The sequence below is a fragment of the Amphiura filiformis genome, chromosome 5 (assembly GCF_039555335.1).
Source record: "Amphiura filiformis chromosome 5, Afil_fr2py, whole genome shotgun sequence".
Classification (NCBI taxonomy): domain Eukaryota; kingdom Metazoa; phylum Echinodermata; class Ophiuroidea; order Amphilepidida; family Amphiuridae; genus Amphiura; species Amphiura filiformis.
Genome location: NC_092632.1, coordinates 34,260,550 through 34,283,638, shown reverse-complemented (window position 1 = coordinate 34,283,638; position 23,089 = coordinate 34,260,550). Strand labels below are relative to the sequence as shown.

Here is a 23,089-nt window from a genome sequence, read left to right as displayed (position 1 = left end):
GGGCTATTGTCTTTTTTATGAAGAGAAATGTACAGCAAAGTGCAAACCGATATAAATCACAATCAAACATTGAATTTGATATCCAACAAGCTGCATTATGTAAAGTAAATTATTTAGGCATGTATGCATTATATGCAATTTTTTATGAGGGAGGAACGCAATATCAACATATTGACTATTATTAATTTTCCTCCAGTCCCTTAATAAATGTGCCCTATTTGCACAATTTTTGTTGCTGTTGAATGCAATTTTTTTTTGCTTTTTTTTCCAATATTCCATACAGTGTATGTATACTGCAAACATTACTGTGATCTCAATACTATTTCCAAATTGGTCTATTACAGGTTCTCCATTATTTTTCCCTAGGTACTCTAATTTTCCTCCTGCTTTCTAAAATCAGACCTACCTTTTCCCATGTTCCTGTCCTGTCTTATCCGGTTTACCTCATTGTGTTATATAGGTGCATTAAATTGCACTTCACAACAGCACACTTGAGATCTACTTGACGGATACATATATGCAAGTCCATCCCTGCATGTATTATTTTTTATTTATTATCAAGGTAACTTACTTGTTTTTCTGCTTTCTCAGCTCTTTCAGTTGATTCCTGTACTCTGTGCTCTAGTTCTTGCATCTGTAAAATAACAAACAAAGCATAAAAAAATTATGTTTAATTTGAGTACAGTATTACATATAGTTTACTGATTTAGGCTTATTGCCATTTTCTTCAATATGTTTTACTAGTTATACAATATGCAAATAATCATCTGGCTCTAATCTATTACTTCTTATTTTTGTAAAAAAAACAAAAGCTCTTTTTACTGAGAATATACATTCAATAGATAATAACACACAGACAAATAAACACAAACATAGAAACAAAAGAACACACAGTTTAGGAATAGGGCTATCATGATAATCCATTCACCTTAAGCTATATGACTTGTTAAAAAAAAGTTGAAACAGCCGATATATTTTGATGACTTAAGGCAAGAAATCACTGAAATTGAAACCACCCTGATTACACTAAAGGAGGCAATTACTAAACTAGCCAGCTAGTGCCCTATGACTATAGTTTCCACCAATTCTGATTACACCTGGAGATAAAACTGGCGCAAGTCTTGACTTTTTATCTCACTCTCATTTGCTTGCAGGTTGTTTTGCCATTTGAAGGTAATTTAATGTTTCTGTAACTCAGAGGCCCAGAAGATACCCAGAAGAGTTTTGCCCTTTTATACCTGAGGATGGGTTAAACTTCTTGAGCATTGTGTGGAATGATTAAATTCAGCTTGAAACTATGATGATGCTCAAGTGGGTATTTAATGTAAAACCTTTTACTTTGTTCTGCAAAATGGATAACTGGACCCTAGATGCAAAATTGTATAAATGACCTACTTTGATAAATGTATGTTTCAAAGATGCACACAGAGATTACAGATTCATTACATTAATAACATTGACAATGTTATATTGTTTCCGCATATCAAATGTATGTTTTACGCAAATCTTATAAGATTAAAAAAGTGTTTCAGTTGTATAATAGATTTGTTTAAAGCTTCTGACTCCATAATTGCCACACTATCTTCAAAGCAAGATTGAATCGGAAGTAGATTCCACTTGGCTTCCTCAAGATTGTGATGTCGGTGTGGGTCCGTGTGTGTAGGGGTGCACCCCCGGGGGTGCACCGTCTTTGATTGTGTGTGTAAATGCGCCAGTTTTTGGTCAACAGAAGCAATCCAATACTAAAACCACTGGAGCACACACTACTGTCACTGTCTTGTGGAACCCAAATGGACTATAATTACATCTGGACTTACAACGTTTACTCGATCTCATGATTAATAAATCGCCATAATATTTCCTTTGAATCTGAACTAGTTTTTTAATTACACCTGGACTTAAGTAAATAACTTCATTAAAATGAATTGATCGCAATGTTTACCTAATATTCATGTTTGCACCCGATTTCAAATTACATTTGACTAAATATAGCGCACGCAGACAGCAAAACTGCAAGTGTTACTTTACAGTACCAGATAAATATTTTCATACATACATAATCAGAACAGGGATAAAATCTTGTGGGATTTTACAGATTTAATTTTTCAGATTGGATTGTACATTCCTCCTTGGAGATCTTCCTCCTTGGAGATATATACTGCCATTTTGTTACAGGCAATGCCAATTTATTTCATGCCATAATTATAATGTTTCCGCTACATCAAACACTTTGCTGGTACTCAACATTATTTTTATCATCAGAAGATATAATGTATTATGAAGCTAATTTACTAAGTGTTTTGTGGTCACTGCTTGAAGATCATGCCGTGCATTTTACTTTGAACATTTTGCATCTTTTGGCAATAATTATAACTAGCGGGAGACCCGCGCTTCGCGCGGGTCCCCGCTAGTTGAGTAAACGGGAGCGGTTAGTAAACGGGAGTGTTTAGTAAACGGGAGTAAACGGTGATGATAATCATGCTGTCTTGGTGTAGATTATTCATCCAGTAATAATCAGATGTTGATAATCATGTTAGCTCCTGTCATGTAAGAAGCTAAACTTTTATTTAAGTGAATATCCAGATCTGTGATAATGTTGTTATACTCACTCAATCCCTCAGATTTATTTTGCAAATCTGTCACCCAATGACCCGTTTTTTCACCAGCTTACACCCAATGACCCCTTTTTTTTAAAGAAATTTACACCAAATCTGCAAATATTTTAGTTGCTTCGCGCGCATTGTGAACAAATTTAACATTTTTGTAGCAATTTCAGTTTCAAAAAGGCAAATTTTCACAAACGTTGCCCAGAAAGTTATATTTAACACCAGCTTACACCCAGTGACCCCCTTTTTTTTTAAAAGAAATTTACACCAAATCTGCAAATATTTTAGGCGCTTCGCGCGCATTGTGAACAAATTTAACATTTTGTAGCAATTTCAGTTTCAAAAGGCAAATTTTCACAAAACGTTGCCCAGAAAGTTATATTTAACGGTTAATGGCACTGAATTTTAGCGTTCTCACACATTTTCTTGGAGGCCCCCACTGAATAACCCCCTTTTTTACCATAATCGCCTTCGATAGACCCCTAGTGTCATACTCTGGTAGGGACAGGTACGTTACTTTCATATTCGAGTGCCCCCTCCCCTCCCGGCGCACCCTCCATCAGACACCCTCCCTCCGCGTATTGATAAGAAGCTTGTTTTGGACATCCGATAACAACTATTATAGTGTCAAAGTGGTCGCGAAATAGCTTCAATTCGGTCTTTATTTTGAATTTTTTTTCAAATAGGGCCTACTCAGGGGGCCACATCCCCCTAGGTATTAAGAAGTGCCCGTTTTTGCTTCTGCTTCGGACAGCTGTACACTTACGTTTTAAACGATGATAACAACATTAGTGTCAAAATGGTGCTTCAATTGAGCCTTTATTTTGATTTTTTTCAAATACTCAACCCCCCCCCTTGATACCCCCTGCGTATAAAGAAGTGTCCGTTTTGGCTTCTGTTTTGGACACCTGTACACTTTAAAGCAATGACAAAACAGAAATGGTCCCTGAAATGGCTCCAATTAGGCCTAGATCTTTATTTTGATCAAAAGTGTTCAATTCTGAGTGGACACCACCCCCCCCCCCTCCTCAGACCATCAGACAGCCCTCTGCGGCGCTTGCGACCTATAAACCCAGACGCAGTATGCGTGTCAGGGTGCGTGACTCGCCACTAATCGCTGCGTGCATTTGACGCGCAGTTTGGTCATGACCTGAGCCGTAAGGTTATTGACCTCAACGGCCTAGCAACCGATCATTTTTTTTGTTAGTTCCATAGTGATTGAATAGAATGCAAAAATGAACCTCAGATGGTTTAATGGCAATATGTACCCGATCAATGTACAAATAAATCAGAGCTGAAAGTGAAATCATCTCTGAGTCTATTCGCGAACAAGATTTAGCGACTTCCTTTTATTTATATAGATATGCATTCATAATTATACGATTTAACTCATGCTAACAGTGATTGTCCAAATTAATAAATTCCAGGTACGGTAATAATAAATCAAGTGATGCCGCATTTACATAATGGTGCAACTTAATGCACTCATTTATCAATTTGTTATTATGTGGATAAACTGATGCTATACATCAAATTGCAACAGGCGGCCATTTTGTTTTATCACCCAATTCAATAACATTGCCATGCCAAATTATGCAAAATTGTCTGCTGAGAATCCATGGCTATGTGGAAGCAATAATGTCTGAATAAATCATTTATATTTCATCATTCCCTTGGCAATAATACTATATTCCCAATATCCTGATTTTGTTTCAATATTAATTGATCAAGTGATAAAATTTCCACTATATAGAGGAATGAATTTGTTACAAATATAAAGCTTTCCACCAGAGAGACCAATTTTTAATGCCAAATGCAATAATTTAAATATGAAAACCGACTTTAGAAATTCACATCATTATAATATCATGGTGTGATCAAATAAAATAATGTTTTACGAGCAAAGCGAAAGGAAAACAAATTTACCCATGGCGAGAAATGGACGATCCCTATTGTGTTTGTCGATCCGGGTATGGTCATGCTAGCTCCATGCTGTGTGTTGTGGTGTTGGCATGGGGATCAATAGGTGACATCGATTTTGTAAACATCTACATGTAGTGCGCGATCGAGTTTGTGAGTCATTTATGAATGTCTCTCCATCAAGTAAACATCGGAAAGAAATTTCAGGAAAGTGTTGGCGAATCAGGGAAAGAAATTGATAAAAAATCAAAAATCACATGTCTTGATTGATATGAGACCAAGTACTTGGTTGGGATCGCAAATATAATCTCAAGTTACACATGGTAATTAGATGTGCTGGCAGGTTGTTTCCCATTTTTCTGTCTTTTATTTATTGCAGACAATACCAATGACACTTTGATGCTGGTGGCAATAAGGAAGCCTGACCTTTATGTACATGTACACCTGGACACCCATAATTGCTAGTGACTACTAGACTTTGTGTGAGCCGGAAGTAGACTGTCAGATGCAAAGCGAAGCATATTGAAAATTGGTGTTATCTGCGAAACTGAACTTACGCACGAGCACTTATACATGGGAGAGCATGCATTTCACAAAGAGACTGTCAGAAGTCAGATAAGTTACGAAGTCGGAGTCCAGCCAATGGAAATTATACTTTAGGGCTTCTCTTGTTGTATAAAATCGCATCAATTGATCAACCACAGTTGAACATGGCACGGAAAATATTAATTTGTGCATTCCTTCAAGTATTGGAAATTGGAAAGATGTGTTGGGAATGATTTTACCAAGACCGGTGCTTTTGTAAGGCACTACATATGAACTAAAGGTCGCATGAACTTCGAGAGTGCTGAAAATAAAGCTGAAAATTAATGCTAAAAATAAACTTCGAGAATGCTGAAAATAAATCAAGACATCAGGTAGAATGCCGTTATCCACATTTGTCCAATGTCTCCGAGGCAAATGGAATTAAATAACCCAATCACTGTTCCGTATAAAGCGGTTGTGCTACAGTGTACTGTCCAGTGCAAGATGTGTTGGGCATGATTTTGCAATGACCGGCCCTGTTGTAAGGCACAACATATGAACTAAAGGTCGCATGAACTTCGCGAATGCTGAAAGCTGAAAATAATGCTGAAAATAAACTTCGAGAATGCTGAAAATAAAGCAAGACATCAGGCAGAATGCTGTTATCCACATTTGTCCAATGTTTCCGACGCAAATGGAATTAACCCAATCACTGGGTTCCGTATGTGCGGTTGTGCTTCAGTGTACTGTCCAGTGCAATGTGTGTACCTACTCAGATTACACGGTCTCTATCCACTACTCGCACGAATAACCTGATTATCTGCCTGAAAAGTTTTCTGATGATTGCGATTCTCCAATTGTTGACTAAAAGTACTAAAGCAAGTAACCAGTGCGATGTTGATCATGAAATAGCTTAAGCACAAATCAACTTCAGAATAACCTGATTATCTGCCTGTATATGCGAAAAGTTTTCTTATGATTGCGATTTTCCAATTGTTGACGAAAAGTACTAAAGCAAGTAACCAGTGCGATGTTGATTATGAAATAGCTTAAGCACAAATCAACTTCTTCGGATAACTGAAGAAAGAAGAATAACTTAGAGAGCATCCAACTTTGCATGGATAATGGACTTTTGAAGTGGAGTGAAAAGACATCAGGTATAAAAATTTGATAAGAGTTGACTGAAAACTTTAGGGGACCACATGGGAAAGTTTCATTGGACTAATGAATATGGGACTCGGAATATCATTAATACCTATGTTTCTAAAAAAATTGAATTGCATATATGCGTGCTGAGTAAAATGTTACAAGATGTAATAATCTATACGGTGGTGAGCACCCTGAGTTAGATATATTGACGTGCTTTGCGTTACGTAATAGTATGACTATTCGGGGGTGGAGGTATTTGAGTAGATCACATCACGTGCGGGTTCTATCTCAGCAACACGTTATTCGGTGGCGAGTGTATTCTCATGTTAAAATTGCTGTTGCATTTATGTTGTGCAGTATGTATTGTGTGCATTGTTTGCTATTTGTCGTTTTATAATGTATATTTCACAGTCAATTGCATTTTGTTCGATCTTGCCTTTTTAAGCTCATGCTGTGCAATATCTTACTTGTCTTTTTCAAACTGGTTTTTAATATTTGGTTTCCTCAAACTATTTGTATGTTTTAAAATTGTAAATTCAAAGATTGTTCTCATATTTTACATATGTATGTGCTTTTAATGTCATGTTTTGTAAAGCGCCTTGAGTTCTTTTGATGTAATTGCGCTATATGAGAAATAAATATTATTATTATTATTATTATTAAAGAGTGTTCAGAAGAATGAATATGTCAGAGGCATTAATAACAAATAGTCAATTGTGCTGGTATTGGGGCGATTAAGTCTGTTTTAACGGGAAGTAGGAATCAACTCCAGGTTGGCATGGGATAGCTAGACTTTGGGGCCAAGTACTATGCCCTCAATTTTTCAAGATTTTTGTGAGGTTATGCAGCCGGCTAGTTATCGCGTTGATTTCGCCAATGTCCAATTGTGAATATACAATATAGAGATCAATGTATCCCGTAACATATAGGGCCAGCACAATTAGTATTGTTATTGTAGAGAATTACATGTATTTCAGTCAAAATCCAGTAAGAATGTTAGTGTTATTTTATGCTAATGAGCGATTAGTGGCACTGAGCCAATTATGGGCAAACTGTCATATATTTCAATGGGTCAACAATAACATTTAGACAATATCCTTCATGAGCCCCCATTTAGATATCAGTAGCGTTATCAAACATGAAGATATGTTTACGTGCAATTACTTATGGTCAATTAACCCCTTTTTCCTTTTGTATAAAAAACTTTTACTCAAAATTACAACAAAAAAAAGGGAGGGGGGTGGTTCGCAAGTTTCTAATCCAGATAGAAACTTGTGTGGGATTTTAGATATTCTTTTGTAAATTATAATGATACACATGCACAGGTAGACGAGTAAGTCACAATAATCCTTTTATCCATTGTAACCTTCAGGTCAATTACACACCTGTTGGTGGAATCCCAGGAACAGCCACCCTCGGAGATCTTGTATTGTATGCACCAGTAGTATATATACCTTGTGTGGGTCTCAGCCATGATATGTTATGTTAATCAACGGTTTCAGAGTTGTACACTCGGGAATTTAATTCTAGGGGGGTAGGTCTACCCTAGGATAGGTTTTGATCTGATTTCAATAGTACAAAGTGTAACACTTTACTCCAGTCGCGGTCACTGGGGTAAGGGGAATTCGATGGCGGCTGTCGTGTTCCAAATGTGTCCAATAACGTTTTCTCTATGAGAATATTATATATTTTGTTAATTTTATTTCGGCTGAGATCAAAGGTAATTGGTGTGAATTCTGAAACAAATTCAAACGCTCAATAAAAGGCAACTTGATGGAGTGCCATCCATGATTAGCAAAATCTTTGTGTCCTTGTCCTTTTGGCTTTCTCGTCTGAGGGTAATAATGTTTTACGAGCAAAGCGAAAGGAAAACAAATTTACCCATGGCGAGAAATGGACGATCCCTATTGTGTTTGTCGATCCGGGGATGGTCATGCTAGCTCCATGCTGTGTGTTGTGGTGTTGGCATGGGGATCAATAGGTGACATCGATTTTGTAAACATCTACATGTAGTGCGCGATCGAGTTTGTGAGTCATTTATGAATGTCTCTCCATCAAGTAAACATCGGAAAGAAATTTCCCCACCCACCACTCCCAATAAGGGTATGGGGGCAATGAAAAGTATATATTAGTGAACACATAATTAAGAGTGATAATTCACTCTCATGAAGTAAAGGAATAGAGAGAAGTTAACAGCTCAATAACAAACAAAGGAAATGTATTATGATATGTCAATTATGTTGCATTAGCATGATTATTTATAATTGTCCTTAGGTGATATAAGGGCTTAAATCAGCACATGCTAAGAGGGAATCCTTTACAGAAATAGCTGCAAGTAAAGTAGTGAGGACATTATCGTTAAATGTTATATAAATTATGTTATTGCAATATAGAGAAATACTGGATAAGCAGAAAGTCTCAATAGATCAGGAGTACAAGCAAAATGGTACAAATTTTCAGAATGTTATTTTAAATTAACCAGCCTGTAAGTTCCAAATGTGTTTATCACAGATGTCATAGGTAACAGAGAGAAAGGCTTTCAGAGATCTTCAAATAAGCACAAGATATTCAAAGATAAGGGTCACAATATAATATTGTTCCCCCTTCTATAAATTATATATATATATCAGTTCTAGAAAATGGAGAGCTGTCATTAATCAGTACATGTTAAAAGAGTTATATGTGCAAAAATTTGGTTGTTGCTCGAGTATAGTACATTAGTAATTGTTGAAGATTGGGATTTTAGATATTCTTTTGTAAATTATAATGATACACATGCACAGGTAGACGAGTAAGTCACAATAATCCTTTTATCCATTGTAACCTTCAGGTCAATTACACACCTGTTGGTGGAATCCCAGGAACAGCCACCCTCGGAGATCTTGTATTGTATGCACCAGTAGTATATATACCTTGTGTGGGTCTCAGCCATTATATGTTATGTTAATCAACGGTTTCAGAGTTGTACACTCGAATTTAATTCTAGGGGGTAGGTCTACCCTAGGATAGGTTTTGATCTGATTTCAATAGTACAAAGTGTAACACTTTACTCCAGTCGCGGTCACTGGGGTAAGGGGAATTCGATGGCGGCTGTCGTGTTCCAAATGTGTCCAATAACGTTTTCTCTATGAGAATATTATATATTTTGTTAATTTTATTTCGGCTGAGATCAAAGGTAATTGGTGTGAATTCTGAAACAAATTCAAACGCTCAATAAAAGGCAACTTGATGGAGTGCCATCCATGATTAGCAAAATCTTTGTGTCCTTGTCCTTTTTGGCTTTCTCGGTCTGAGGGTAATGAGTCAGATACCTAAATTGATTTTGAGATATGACCAAAAGAAATGCAAAAGAGATATTTTCATATTTCAAGTAAATTACATCAAGCATCTTATCTTAAGGGCTGCATTGCGCTTTCAGTATTATAGCTTGCATGAAATAATATATTTTAATGGAAAATGTCTATACAAGACTCATTGTGCATAAATGGCACCATATAATGTGAGAACCGACTTATTTTACGTTGCAAAAACATACTAGTACATGTATGGCAAAAATTACCAACTTTGGGTCAAATAACAACATACTAAAATCTACAGGCAAAACATTAACATATCATTATGAACTGGTTTACGTTAAACCAATATTGGGTAAATGTTAACAAAAAATGATTTTATTGAAGCAAATAATTTGAATATCAAACCAATATTGGGTAAATGTTAACAAAAAATGATTTTATTGAAGCAAATAATTTGAATACCAATTTGAGGAAATCTGTTTTTGCAGTGTATATGTTTGAGTGGTTTTGATTGGTTCATTCCAATTAGTCATGTGAGGATGCTACAGATGTAATATTTAGTCATCCTGAAATCCAATGTAAGTAACCTATATTAAGAGATAGGAAATTACTCCTGTGATGTATAGGTATGGGACTTTATGAAATTATATATTTTCTACCTTTCAATCAATCAATCAATCATGCAGCTAGAGTGGTGCATCAATCTGTGTATGGACTGTGGACAGTTCCAAGATATTAGTGGTGTGAATCACATTTTTGTGCAAACAAGAGTACTCAGTACGTACACCTGGTTATTCATTTGACATATTGCCGCAATCAAATGTGGGAGTTTGAGAGAGTTTTCCCCTTCAATTTTCTAGATAGTGATTACTTGACATTCTACGCTAGAAATTGTCACCGATACAGGTATTCCTCGCTCAATAATTAATCTTAACAAGAGGTATTATTTTATGACACACCTCTATGTTACATCACATTACATCAAAACATTTCCTTTGACAGATTTGAAATGATGATAAGTTTACAGAGAGACAAATATGAATTAAAATTTTATCAACATCTGGTTATAAAAAACATGTTTTTATCCAAATCAGTTTAAAAATATGAACAATACAATTAATTTTAAACAAGAAAGAAATGCAAACATAATAATGAGAGGAAATGGGTTTTGAAGCATCAAAAGGACAAAATTGAAGATAAAATTTGTTAAATAATTTATTATTCATTAAAATTATTCATTGTAAGCATGATAATGGTAAAAATATTCTATCGTTGCAAGAGAGCACCATATGCCCAAATCTGCATATATCCTATGCACACACACAGTATTTCCATCTGCAGGATCAGGACCGCATCTTTCATTAACCCAAAATACATCTTACATTATTTGTTCATACATTTAGATCGATGAGGAGTTGTTGAAATATATAAACATGAAGATAGTCTCAGAGGGAATAGTGTCCTTACTCAAGGCATATATCTAAATGACGCCATGGTAAACCAATTGTAGGCTGGCTTGCAATAACTAATATTGATCCACAAGTCATGAGCTAGCCACGCGAGCTAATGGCATTAGCTCTAAACGCATTTCATGTGGTTTCAGCGCACGGAGAGCTGTTTTCTTAATACACATGACCAATTCTAGATGAATGAAAGTGCAGGTTTAAATATGAGAATTAGAGCAAAATGGGTTTTTAATGTTCGATAACAGGATATGAACATCACTGTGCTATGAATGCCTTTTTCCGTTCGTTATAAATTACAATTTTCAAACACCATAATTAATACGAGTAAGATTTAATCTTTCCCTAAAAAAGTCCTTTTCATGATTAATATGACTTCAATTGAATTTATAAATGAAATTGCCTTGGCAAAAAGAGGTGCCACAAATACCTGTTTACAATTTCATCACAATAAAATGTCGAATTATTTTAGACTTAACTAATGTACTTTTTTGTTGAATTTTTCATTTCAAATCAGATTGTTAAACCGATGCATGTCTTACTGAATGCAATACAAATTATAAAGGGAAATGCTGGCAAGGCAGAGAGGAGATAAAAAGAAGAAGAATGCAATGAAGAAGAGAAGGGGAGAAGTTAAGGAAGTGAAAAGCATCTAGTACCAGGAGGAGAACACACAGCTCAGATGTAAGCATCTGGCTAGGGTATCAGTTACCATGTCATCTCAACACAGGTGACAATGTAAGTAAAGTATCCGCCTAATTCACGCATCATATCGTATTTATACCCTACACTTCACATGATTCACACTACATTGACGTCCTACGACCAGGTCAACTAGAAAGCCAATATTTGGACGTGACAAAGCTTAACCCTACTCATACTGCCAGAGACTGATCATAGCCTAGATGTGTAAAATGTCATGTATATCAAATTTATGAACATGCCCAGTATAATTGGTCTACAATTATGTAGTATTTCTTGATCTGATCTTAGATGCAATATGATAATATTTCTAATCTATTTCCACCCATGTCTCCATCTTGTATAGACTCCGGCAAAGCATTTTGTCCATGTGCAAAATATTAAGCCACATCGTGAGGATTCGTTATTACCCCTCATCAACTTCACACTTCTCACGGTATACATCATACCAGTTGAAGGAGGAGGGATGATGAACCAATGGAAAAGGACAGGCATATACTCATGAGACACAAATAGTGATACATATATAAAGATACTCTTACTCATCCCCATCATCCAATGCTGCTCACCTTTGGGAGTTAACATCTGTGCCCAATTTAACGCTGTGTAGTTCTAGCACAGCTGAATCACTATACATTTATACCATGTGGCGGAATTGTGTTACAATTTCTTTTTATCAATGATTGGATACATGACCGGGATACATGAATGACTAGCAATCTTGTTAGGCAAAAAAAAAAAAAAAGGTTTGTCTCAAAGCTTGCGCGCGCGTTTGTAAAATCGCACGATTTGACAAAAAAGAAATGCGGAAATTTTTTTTATTTCAAAAAAAATTTTTTTTAGTTTTTCCAGAAAAAATTAGCGAAAATCAGACTTTTTTCTCAAAATACCATGAAAAAAGTCAGGAATAAAATTTTTTTTTTTTAAATCGCATTTCGCATTTGTTTTTAAATTTCTCGTGAGCTTTGAGACAAACCTTTTTTTTTTGGCCTTATATTTACTTTTATGCTATACTAATAGCATGTTATTCCTTGTTCATAATAATATATAAAGACCAATGTCGAGGGTTAAGAACCAGAAAGCCGTAACTCATAAAGGAATCATTTGTGAGTTAAGGCTTTCTGGTTCTCAACACTCGATATGATACCACAATTTTAATCAAGTTATAGAAGATGCTAAAATATATCTTCAGGTTGGTTGGTACCTGTAAATTACAGCAAAACAAGCACTGTCCTAGGAACCTCTGGACAATGGGGACACAGGATAGATCCATTCTATTTTAAACAACTATTGCATCGTACATCTACTAAATAGAGTTAAGTAGGAAATGTTTGTGTGTATTAACATTTCGTGAATTTTACAAGCGACACAGATTCACAAAATTTTCACGCTCGCAAATGAAAATAAGTCTTTTTCCAACAGGCATCTTTGGAAGAAACTATCAATTTTGCAACAATCAAGGCAAAAATTGTGGTCCTTTCCAAATTGTGAAAGTTTTGTGCTGTGAAAATATTGGGCTTTACAGTATCAGAGGTAAGATTTTTGTGAATGACACAGGTTCTACCATAAATATACAGTCTATGGCCATCATGCTACTATCGTTTTCATTCATGACATATGGCCAAAGCACTTTACACTGTAATTTCCTTCTTGGAGATGTGATTCAAAATATTAGGATAGGTAATGGGATCTGAACATCAAGGTTATGAAGCAAATAACATGTGGCATATGGCTAATTAAACATGTCTTCTACGGTCCCGAAAAATATCCACGTATAAATAGGGGTCCATCCAAACCGCAAGATATTTATATCAGTGTTGTAATCTTGTTTGGATTTATAGCCTTATGTAAGCATGATGATTAGACTTGTCACTAATCCTATAATGGAACGAGTCAACACCCAGCAAAATATATTTTCCACCAGGTCAAATACGTAATTATGAATATTTTATTCCGAACACTCTGTATCATTAGCTGTGCAACTCATGAGTGCACACGCTTTATTGAATCAATATGCAATGTATATAGGCCTATGTGGTGGGCATGATCAAAACATATCAATTGTACTGGTTTCTGCTGCGATTAATATATGCAAATTTGAACATAATTAACATTGTTAACACTTAGTTAATTACATGTATGACATATTATTAATTATTATCTCACCAGTTAAATGTTTCAGAGTTTACTTAAAGTCCTAGGAAATTATTTTATTGTCCAATTAGAATTAGTCCAAATTTAAATGTTCATTATGTAGTTTAAAAGCTTATCATATATTTTCCACTTGAGTCCGAAATACTATGTTGCAAAATTAGCATAATTTGTGCAGCTTATACACTATTATACAGGCTATATTTTAGATTGGATGCATCTAAAATCACACACACACATATTCTTGAGGAAAAATCTGCATAAAACACGTAAAAGTGAATGGGAAACTGGTCAAGAACCAGATAATCCTCTTTATGTCAAAAAACTAATTCATACATACATCAATTTGATCAGCAACCCACCACGCACATTTAATTATTCATAGCTCAATCAGATTCGCAAGCAACAACAAAATAGAGGTTCAATTGATAATGGCTGAGTTCAGATTTAGGGAAAAAGGAAAGATTACGGTATTTGTCTCATCAAGATTTAATATCTTAAGGGTATAAAATAATGACTTGCATGATTGCTTAAGGGTCACTCAGTATAAGCTGATGACAAGAAATCCGATTTATAGAAATTATATATGAATATCTAGATAAAATAAATGGAAATTGGAGTAATCATGACGTCTCCATATGCAAGCACATTTATTTTTCATGAGGTACAAAATCTACATCCCATTAGGTGCATACAACAGATGGCAAGAATTGACTAAGCTTCACAATAAGTGGTACTTTAGTTCACTGCAGAAGTGTTGCTTCTAGTGTGACCTGAATGCTTAATATAAAGGTGTTTGCTGAAACTGTCCCAAAGAAATGCCATTATCAAGTCATCATGAGCAGGGCACAAATATGAGGGACTCCCTTGATTTGGTAAAAAAGGTTCATTGATCATTAAACAAGACACATTTAACATTTTATAATTAATTACAAAATTTGCTGTTGCTGTTAAATAATTCTGCTAAAGAGTGAGAAATAAGGTCACAGTGAAAGTTGAAAAATCAGTGAGGAGGATGATATGAGATTTTGAAAATTGTAGAGAGTAAAGGACCTACAAGATTAAGACCAAAGTTCTATAATTAGATGCTATAACAACTTCATCCTAAAGGAACTTTAATAACAGCTAAAATAGGATTTTGTTGTGATTTGTGATTGCCTAAAATGCACTAAAATCATTAGAGAGATCTTAGATTTGAGATCTCTCAAGGAGAGCGCTTTCCCAAATCTCTTTTTGTTTCAATGACCAGACATTGAAATATTGAATTACAAAACAACAAAAGTGTTGCACATACAAAATACACAGCTTCCATTAAGATGCTACTGTAAAAGTGCTCATTTTTGCATGTATAATTTTTTTCAACTTGCCGATTTTGAACTACTAAGCTTGTCTTAAATTAGTGATTTTGCATTTTTTACATAGACCTATGAATAGACCTATTATTCAAACATTTCTTTTTTCGTTGTAGCTGGGTTGAGCACAAAAAGTGTGAATATTAATGTGCCTATATTAAAGCTAACATAAACACTGCCATGAACTGAAATGTTTGTGGACCCAAGTCAATCATCGACTAAAAAGACAAAAAGTGACAATAAGTGCGGCGAGGGAGGGGTGGAGTAAAATTGGGGTGAAACCTTAGTGTCCTTGACACTGGCTTTTTGAATTGTTTCACCCCTTTCCATGTAACATGATACACTATGAAGCCAGAGAGAAAGGGTAGAAGGGGGAAAACAAGACAAAACCAGTCTGCTTGATGATTGAGTTTTAAAGTGCTTTAAGTGGGTGGGTGGAGAGCGGGAGGGAATGTTTATTACACAAACATAGAACGGAGTACATCAAACAATAACATTCATGTTCTATTGTCCCATATTGCTTTGTTTATGCAGACATGCTTTCCTTGCACATAATTTTATTATTGCACGTTCAGCATCTGTTAAGGCAGCATTCAACTTGTACTGCTCCTAATGCTACACACAGAACAAAGCCTGAAAGCCCTGCCCCAGATCCTTTCGCCCTACATATGACACCATAAAGGGATTATAAAACGCTCTCAAATATTAAATATTAATAGATATGGATTTGTATTGATAATTTTATGCTTTATCATTGAAAACTAACAGTTAACACCATATCTTTGATCCACACAATGATTTGTTTACCTTGATTTCTTTCTTAAAATAATCAACTTTCCATATGGTGGTACATTTTTCTGATGACAAGGCAGACCCTGAAGTGTAATCACCTAAAACCCAGGCCCTATGCTCAATTATGGTAATTTCCTTTAATGCACTTGTCTTTAAACGCTTCTGTTCAAATAACACTCTGTAATAGCGGCAATTTTACTTTTCAAATTCAAGTTTGTTCACAGTGTACAGTATCAATGCAAGCAAACTGGCTACCTCTAGAGGCTGTGTATTCAAGCCTGTAATGTCGCAGTCTAGTTTACTTGGCCAACTGTGACCTAATAGTTTAACGCTCCGAAGACCATCTCATACAAACAACGTTCATCATGGTCTATAATTGCAACAATAACAATCTTGTTTTTCTCATGCAAACTTTCAGCAATTAGTAAGGTTCCCATCAAACTTGAACTGATACTTAATGCAAATTATGATATTTTGCATGAAACTATCACACTTGACACTTTCACTATAGCCGGCAAGTCCCTCAAAACAGGCTAAGTCACACAATGGGTTAACAGTTCAGATTTCTTTTTCAAGCCAAGCACTCAACACTTTTTTTCTATTGAATGTCTTTTGTGAGCTCTCTAAGTGCCTTTGTTACACAAGTGAATCTTCTTAGATGTCGGTAACACAACCTGCCGGCTGCCAGACTGCGTGTGCACAACACATATGATCGCCAACAACAAAAGTCAGTAAAAGCAAAAATATTTCGTAAGTTAAAAAAAAAACACCTGCCATTTTGGTATTGCTGCAATCAGTTCATCATAGGAGACACACTTTTCCACTAGCCAAGAAATTCTAAATCTTTCAAATTAGCCACATTTCCTGTCCACTGTAATTTTCAGCTATAAAATTAGCCAGACTTCCAATTTTGATTTGTAATTCTTCACAATTTTCCCCCATTTTTGTAACCAAGGTATTGAGTGCAACGAAGGCAACTAAACATATTTCTTTTAATTTTTTCCCCTCTCCTAAGAAAACGTTTTGGACAATAAATTACCTTTGTTGTTCCCAGCTATGTTTGAATTTGAGGAAATATGCAATTACACAAAATTGTCATATTTTACCGTATGTCTGTTGATTTTCATGCAAACCACTGTTATTACCATATTAAAAAGCTTACAGACTTCCTGTATTGATATATTTTGGAATCATATTCAGTGACGATACAGTCTAGGTATTCAAGCAGGTGTAAAAATTGTGTGTTCAAATTTATGAATGCGTTTATGAGTGAGCGTTGCATGGTACTTAACTTTCTTCTTTCCTTTATGAGTATAGAATACTCTGTTACAGTAGAATGGCAAGGTTGAACTTGGTCACTTCCATGATGAAGCAGCCCAAAACAACTAAAAACAGGAAATATAACAAAATACCACACAAAATCTCACATCATAATACCTGTTCTATAAATGCACACCTAAAGGAAATCAATCTTGACTTGAAGGAAATTAACACAAATTAACACACACCATTCACTCTCCAACAGCCACTCAAACAACCACTTGTCCTCCACCACCCACATCCAAACTTTACATGTTCCCCTCATGTTCTGAACAAGACTTCATATCACGCATCTTAATTATAACTTGTAGTTCAAACTATGATGGAGTACAATATAATAGATGCATTAATATTTGAGGGTAACTTTATCATATAATGATATTGATATAGCGATGTGTTAATGGTTCACAGTCATAACTTTGCTCTCATACATCCCTCCAGTCATATATCTTGACCCATTTCATGCTATGTTAGATGCCTCTCTCTCAAACCGACAAATTCTTTAGCAGTTTTAGATTTCTTGTACCGGTAATGAGTCGTCTAGCACACACTTGGTTTGCAAGAGCCCGGCAAGAGCCTACCATGATACCTAAAAAGACTTGAGACTCTTTGTGCGAGGTGCAGATATATCTCCTCAGGGTTGATGAATGCGACGATTAGTTCTTTCAAAAAGTCGATGACAAATTTTTCAAATCATGTTCAAAATTAAATGTCTTTGTACTTTGTGTAACTTGCATCTGTCTGCATATTTGGCCTTTTTTTGCTATTTGCTCATTTAATATTTACTCTATTTGTGACATTGTGGTCTCGGGCAATATTTTATTATGGAGAAATCTGAGATGGTTAAGATATTAAAGCGAGAGAGAGGATGATGGAAAGAGGTGTTTGAAAGAGGGTGATGTTACAAGGATTACAAAATGGTGACAATGTGGATGGTGGCCATGGTGACAAAGGGGAGGAGGAGGCAACAGACAATGGAGATGACAACAAATTTTAAACATGGACTTGAAATTTTCAATTCAACTGCAAGTGATCATTCCCACTTTTTTTCATAGATCCTAGCATATCGCATATCTTAGGTGAACCTGAAAATACAGAAATGGATGGTATTTTATTCTGGCTGACACACCCTGTACTGTAGAAGTGGAAATTTTCACGGAACACTAAGATTCATGCTTTTCGTTGTTAATGCAAGTACCATGAAAATAAAAATGCCCATATATCTTCTTTTATGATTAAAGTTCTATGTAAGAAAACTAAAAATTGTGAATTTAAAGAAAGCGAAGTGGTTCTGTCTAAGTGTGAATAATTACAAGAGCGAAAATTACCAGTCATTTAGAGGATACCAAATTGGAAACCTACACCTTGCATAATGGCTTTGTTCTTTGCCGAATTGTTCTTGTCTAGAATACGGACCACAAATAGAGAAACTGATCTGATTTCATGTGGAGAGGTCTTAACGTGAGAAATCATTGCTAAAAATGGATTCAGGTATTTTAACTATTCCAAATACTGGTTATATCATCTAGCTGTATGTTAATATGTGGTAGTATAAATACAATGACATTTCTGTTAAACAGAATTTGCATTCAGATATTTCACTATTTTTCATTTTACAAATTGTTTTTAATTATAGTTACATCATTATTGAAGTTATGTAATATATTTATTCTAATGTTATTTTTTTATTTTAATGCAGTGACGATAAATAGTACATGAAATAAATAAAAAGAAATGAATAATTATTTCACACAAGCAGTCAAGTGGTAATTTTAGATGGTTCCAAACTACCAGCAATATTCATCATCTATATGAAATAGCTTTGTGCTGATGTTTTAAGGTACATTTATGATATTTTTCCTTTTAATTATTTTCCATTTCAACCAGCCAACCATATGGCATAATTTGGGCTAATGGGCTTATTCCAAGAAATAAATATTAAAAATGCAAACATGCAATGGGAGTACATGGTAAAGAGTTACGATTAGAAGGCCCTATCTGCAATAGCTGCCCTGTAGACATTTGACAATTTCCTGCATTTTATAATTGACCTTTTTGGTAAATCCCATAAGCCTTTGCAGGTAGACCTGTGATGTCATCACACCAATGTGCACATCCTTACTTCGCACTTCACAGCTTTGAAATGTGCAGTAATGATGTTCGCTAAACGATGTGCATGCACATCTGCGTGATGCCAAATGATAACATCTCAGGTATACCCGCAAAGGCTTATGGGATCTTATGAAAAGGTCAATTATACCATATGACACCTGGCAGCTATTCCAAATTGGGCATTCATGCATTGGGCATCCAACCTCTCCATGCGTGTTAATAGTGCAATGGAGGAGCTCAATTGTTTATAATTAATGCTGCAAGATTATATTGAATCCGATCTCTGGTTTGAAACCAAGTATCATTATCCTGATATACACTTCTAGTGCCCGTTTCTATTCATCGTTATGTATTCTTCTCCCGTGCATTATTTTCGCGAACTACCCTTCACAGCCCAAATTATATAAACCTGCACGCTAAACAATGCATTATCTAAAACCTGCACGCTAAACAATAGATTCTAGATAATACGTGCACGCTCAAATACTAGAAATACTACTTTCACATAACCATAAAGTAGAGTTAGGTGGCGCTTTAGACACAGAGATCACATAACTATATAATTGTCTGTTCGATATATATACCAACAAAAAAAGTACGAATATACATTCTGTGGTGTTAAAATGGTATAGTTACAAACGGTGTTCTATAATAGTGTACAATTACGAATAAGGTGCAACTCGCTAGACTTGAGTCCAGTCCTCGCCACGGAGTTTAGGATTAGGGTTTAGGGTTGGGATAGGGCAGTCTTGTAATAAGACTAGTAGAGTTGCACCCTTGCAAATATCATTGTCATAAATTATGATTAATGACCTCAAATAAATCAAACATCAAATGAGAATAATCGAGCTTCTATTAATTAAAAGGGCCAAAAACAGGTGGATCATAATTATACAAGATGACACCATTGCAAAATATTCAGCATTTTACAAATGAAATACATGTAGGCCTATATCTAGAATAACATAGCCGGGCCCGGGAAACACACACTAGCGCATAATATCATGATCATGCTTTATAATACCATAGGCCTTCAAACACATGTGTTTGAAGGCCTATGATAATACTGAACAAATTGTTAAATCCCAATGTCGTGTGTTTTAATATAAGTAGTTCAAATTATAGAGCTATAAAGTCCAGTTGATATTCACCGTAGTACTAGTCTGACATCTAAATCGATCGTTTCCAACTGGTTCAGTGCTCTCTGTGTTCGAAACCACGATATTAAATGATCACAACATAAAGTCAAGTCAATGCGTGAATAAGTTACCTAAGTATGACGTATGGCTTAATCGATACCATTGATTACAGGGATTGATTTTCTTTACCAGTTAAATGCTACGTAGCTGGTCAATGTCCTGACGGTGTTTTTAAAATGTAAGATATTTTCCTAATATTAAAACTAATATAATGAATGCAGCAATTAATATTGCCTATTGTTTTAATAGGCCTACACTCAAAGTGTATGACGGATAATGTATTGCAAATGCATTCGTCAAGATAATTGCACTTGCCATGGAGTTATTGCATTTAGCTTTCGAGCCTATCGGCTCTCAAGCTAAATGCAATAACTCCATGGCAAGTGCAATTATCTTGACGAATGCATTGCACTCAGTTCATTATCCTTATCGTAACTTTATTGAAGTAGAACATTAACTTGAATCTTCCACCTCAAATCCCTGGTCAATACTTCTTGATGAAGCTCTTGTCTTAGTTGTCTATAACGTAGGAGTATGATTGATGGGGAATACCAAGTAATACTGGTTGAAGTATCCATCTGTGAAATTGAAGAAACTATACAGCATTCAATGGACAGTCATCCATAGGATTTTGTTGGTAATTCTGTTTCATCATAGGCTTTTAACTATTTTGGAAATATTGCATATGTTGTTGTGTAGCTTGTAATAATAGTTACAACACTTTTTAATGTTGCAACAGATAAAGATGTTGCATTTTCAGTTCTTTGCAGCTATTTTCAGTTTTTCACTGCCATTTTCACTGCCATCAAAAAGAACATGTTATTAGCCTATTCAGAGTAGTGCATCTTGCATCTTTTTTTAAAATCAAAAACTTCGAAGCTCCCATGAATCTACAGAAAGTGCATTTATAAGATACACACAACATTACTACATCATAGCAATACATGTGGTACTGTCAATCGAGTAAAATGCTACATTTCCACTAGTCTGTAATAAACACCAACAAGGGATGAAAGCTACCCCATTTGTTATTGATTCAACTGTTACTGTCTGCTCTAAGAAATGAAGTACCTGAGGTACCTGAAGTTCTCCAAGCATAATGTCCCAATGCCCCAATGAGGCTGGCTCTATCTTACATACATGTACATGCTTGTTGCATTCATCACTAAGTTTACACACTACCCTATATTTTGAGGCTACTTCTAGAAGGTCCTTGGTGTATATATCTTCAATTTCTAGCGGCGTCTACATGTATATATCTCAGTGTTGCTATACTACACTTAAACAACTATTTTGTATCCACAAGCTTATTTGAATTGTGGCAAACCTCTCACTTTTTATGGTTTATTTTTTTAGTTATAAACAGAGTAAGCTCTTTTCGTAGGCATCAGAAGAATATACATTTCAAGAGCTTAAGTTTGACAAAAGCAAATACTCGATATTAGTAAAATAAAGGAAAATTGACTCCTTTGATGTAAGCATACAACATTTATGCAAGCCTCAACACATAAAATCAAGTGCAATGTTGCATCATATCAGTAGTAGTATAGTGAATATTGGAAGTCCAGAGGCACCAGGGTGGAATTTCATCTTACTCAAGTCCTTGAAGGAAAAGTATAGGCATCGCATTGGAAGAAACACATTTGCACATATAATAAATGTCATATGAAATGCACACAATAAGTTGTTGCATTGATCAACTTGGTCTCCTTGGTAAACAAATAGGTGACCAAAAGACAAGAAATCAAGATGACAAGAATAATGCAGAGACGACATTGCTCTTACATTGTAGCGTGTTGGAGATTGCTGATGATGATGACAATGTGTCTACTGCTGCTGATGATGATGAAAATGCTTACTATATTCAACAAAACCTTAACGCTAATAATAAATCTTACAATGCGAAGCTACTGCGGGTGCATACATCACATATGATGTGATGATGCAAGCACCATCATATATATACACACTGTTTCGTTGGCGAGGCCAGCAAAACACCTGTGGTCACTGGCCTCCAATGCCATTTATTGCCATGCATGGATGAACCGGAGGGGTCTGAGGTTAGAATCCCAAGGCAAACAAACAACTTCTTCATTCATTTTCCTCCTTTAAAACTTCCTTCTTTCCATTTCCAGCACCATAAAAGTCTGTCAGTGTTAGGGTTAAAGGTATGATTCACAGAGACAGGCACATGTCCATTATGTTGTTAGTTTCGTGAACTAGTCCTACTTTCACACCTACACTCAGTGTTATTTAAAGGTATACCAAGTTTGATTGAGATGGCATCCGCTGTTTTTCAGCCATTTTCAAAATTTACACTTCAATTGGGGAGCCCTCTTCCCCTACATCATGCCTACTCTGTCATGACTGTGCCTAAAAGACTCCTTCCTCCTTGCTCTTGCCAAAAACACATTGTTGCCTGGCTATTTATCAAACAAGTAGAACAGGTGTTTAAAAGAAGATTTGTTGTCATCTTCTTCACACTGTAATGTAATTTTGTAT

General features: G+C 35.5%; 1 protein-coding gene across 2 annotated transcripts in view; it reads right to left on the bottom strand.

The window, feature by feature from the left end:
* Nucleotides 1-23,089, bottom strand: part of LOC140153024 (pleckstrin homology domain-containing family H member 1-like) — a 163,913-nt gene that overhangs the window by 116,885 nt on the left and 23,939 nt on the right. For both annotated transcript variants that reach the window (XM_072175612.1, XM_072175613.1), the window contains exon 2: nt 572-634. In XM_072175612.1, coding sequence (XP_072031713.1) covers nt 572-634 — 63 coding nt within the window. The remainder of the gene's footprint in view (nt 1-571; nt 635-23,089) is intronic.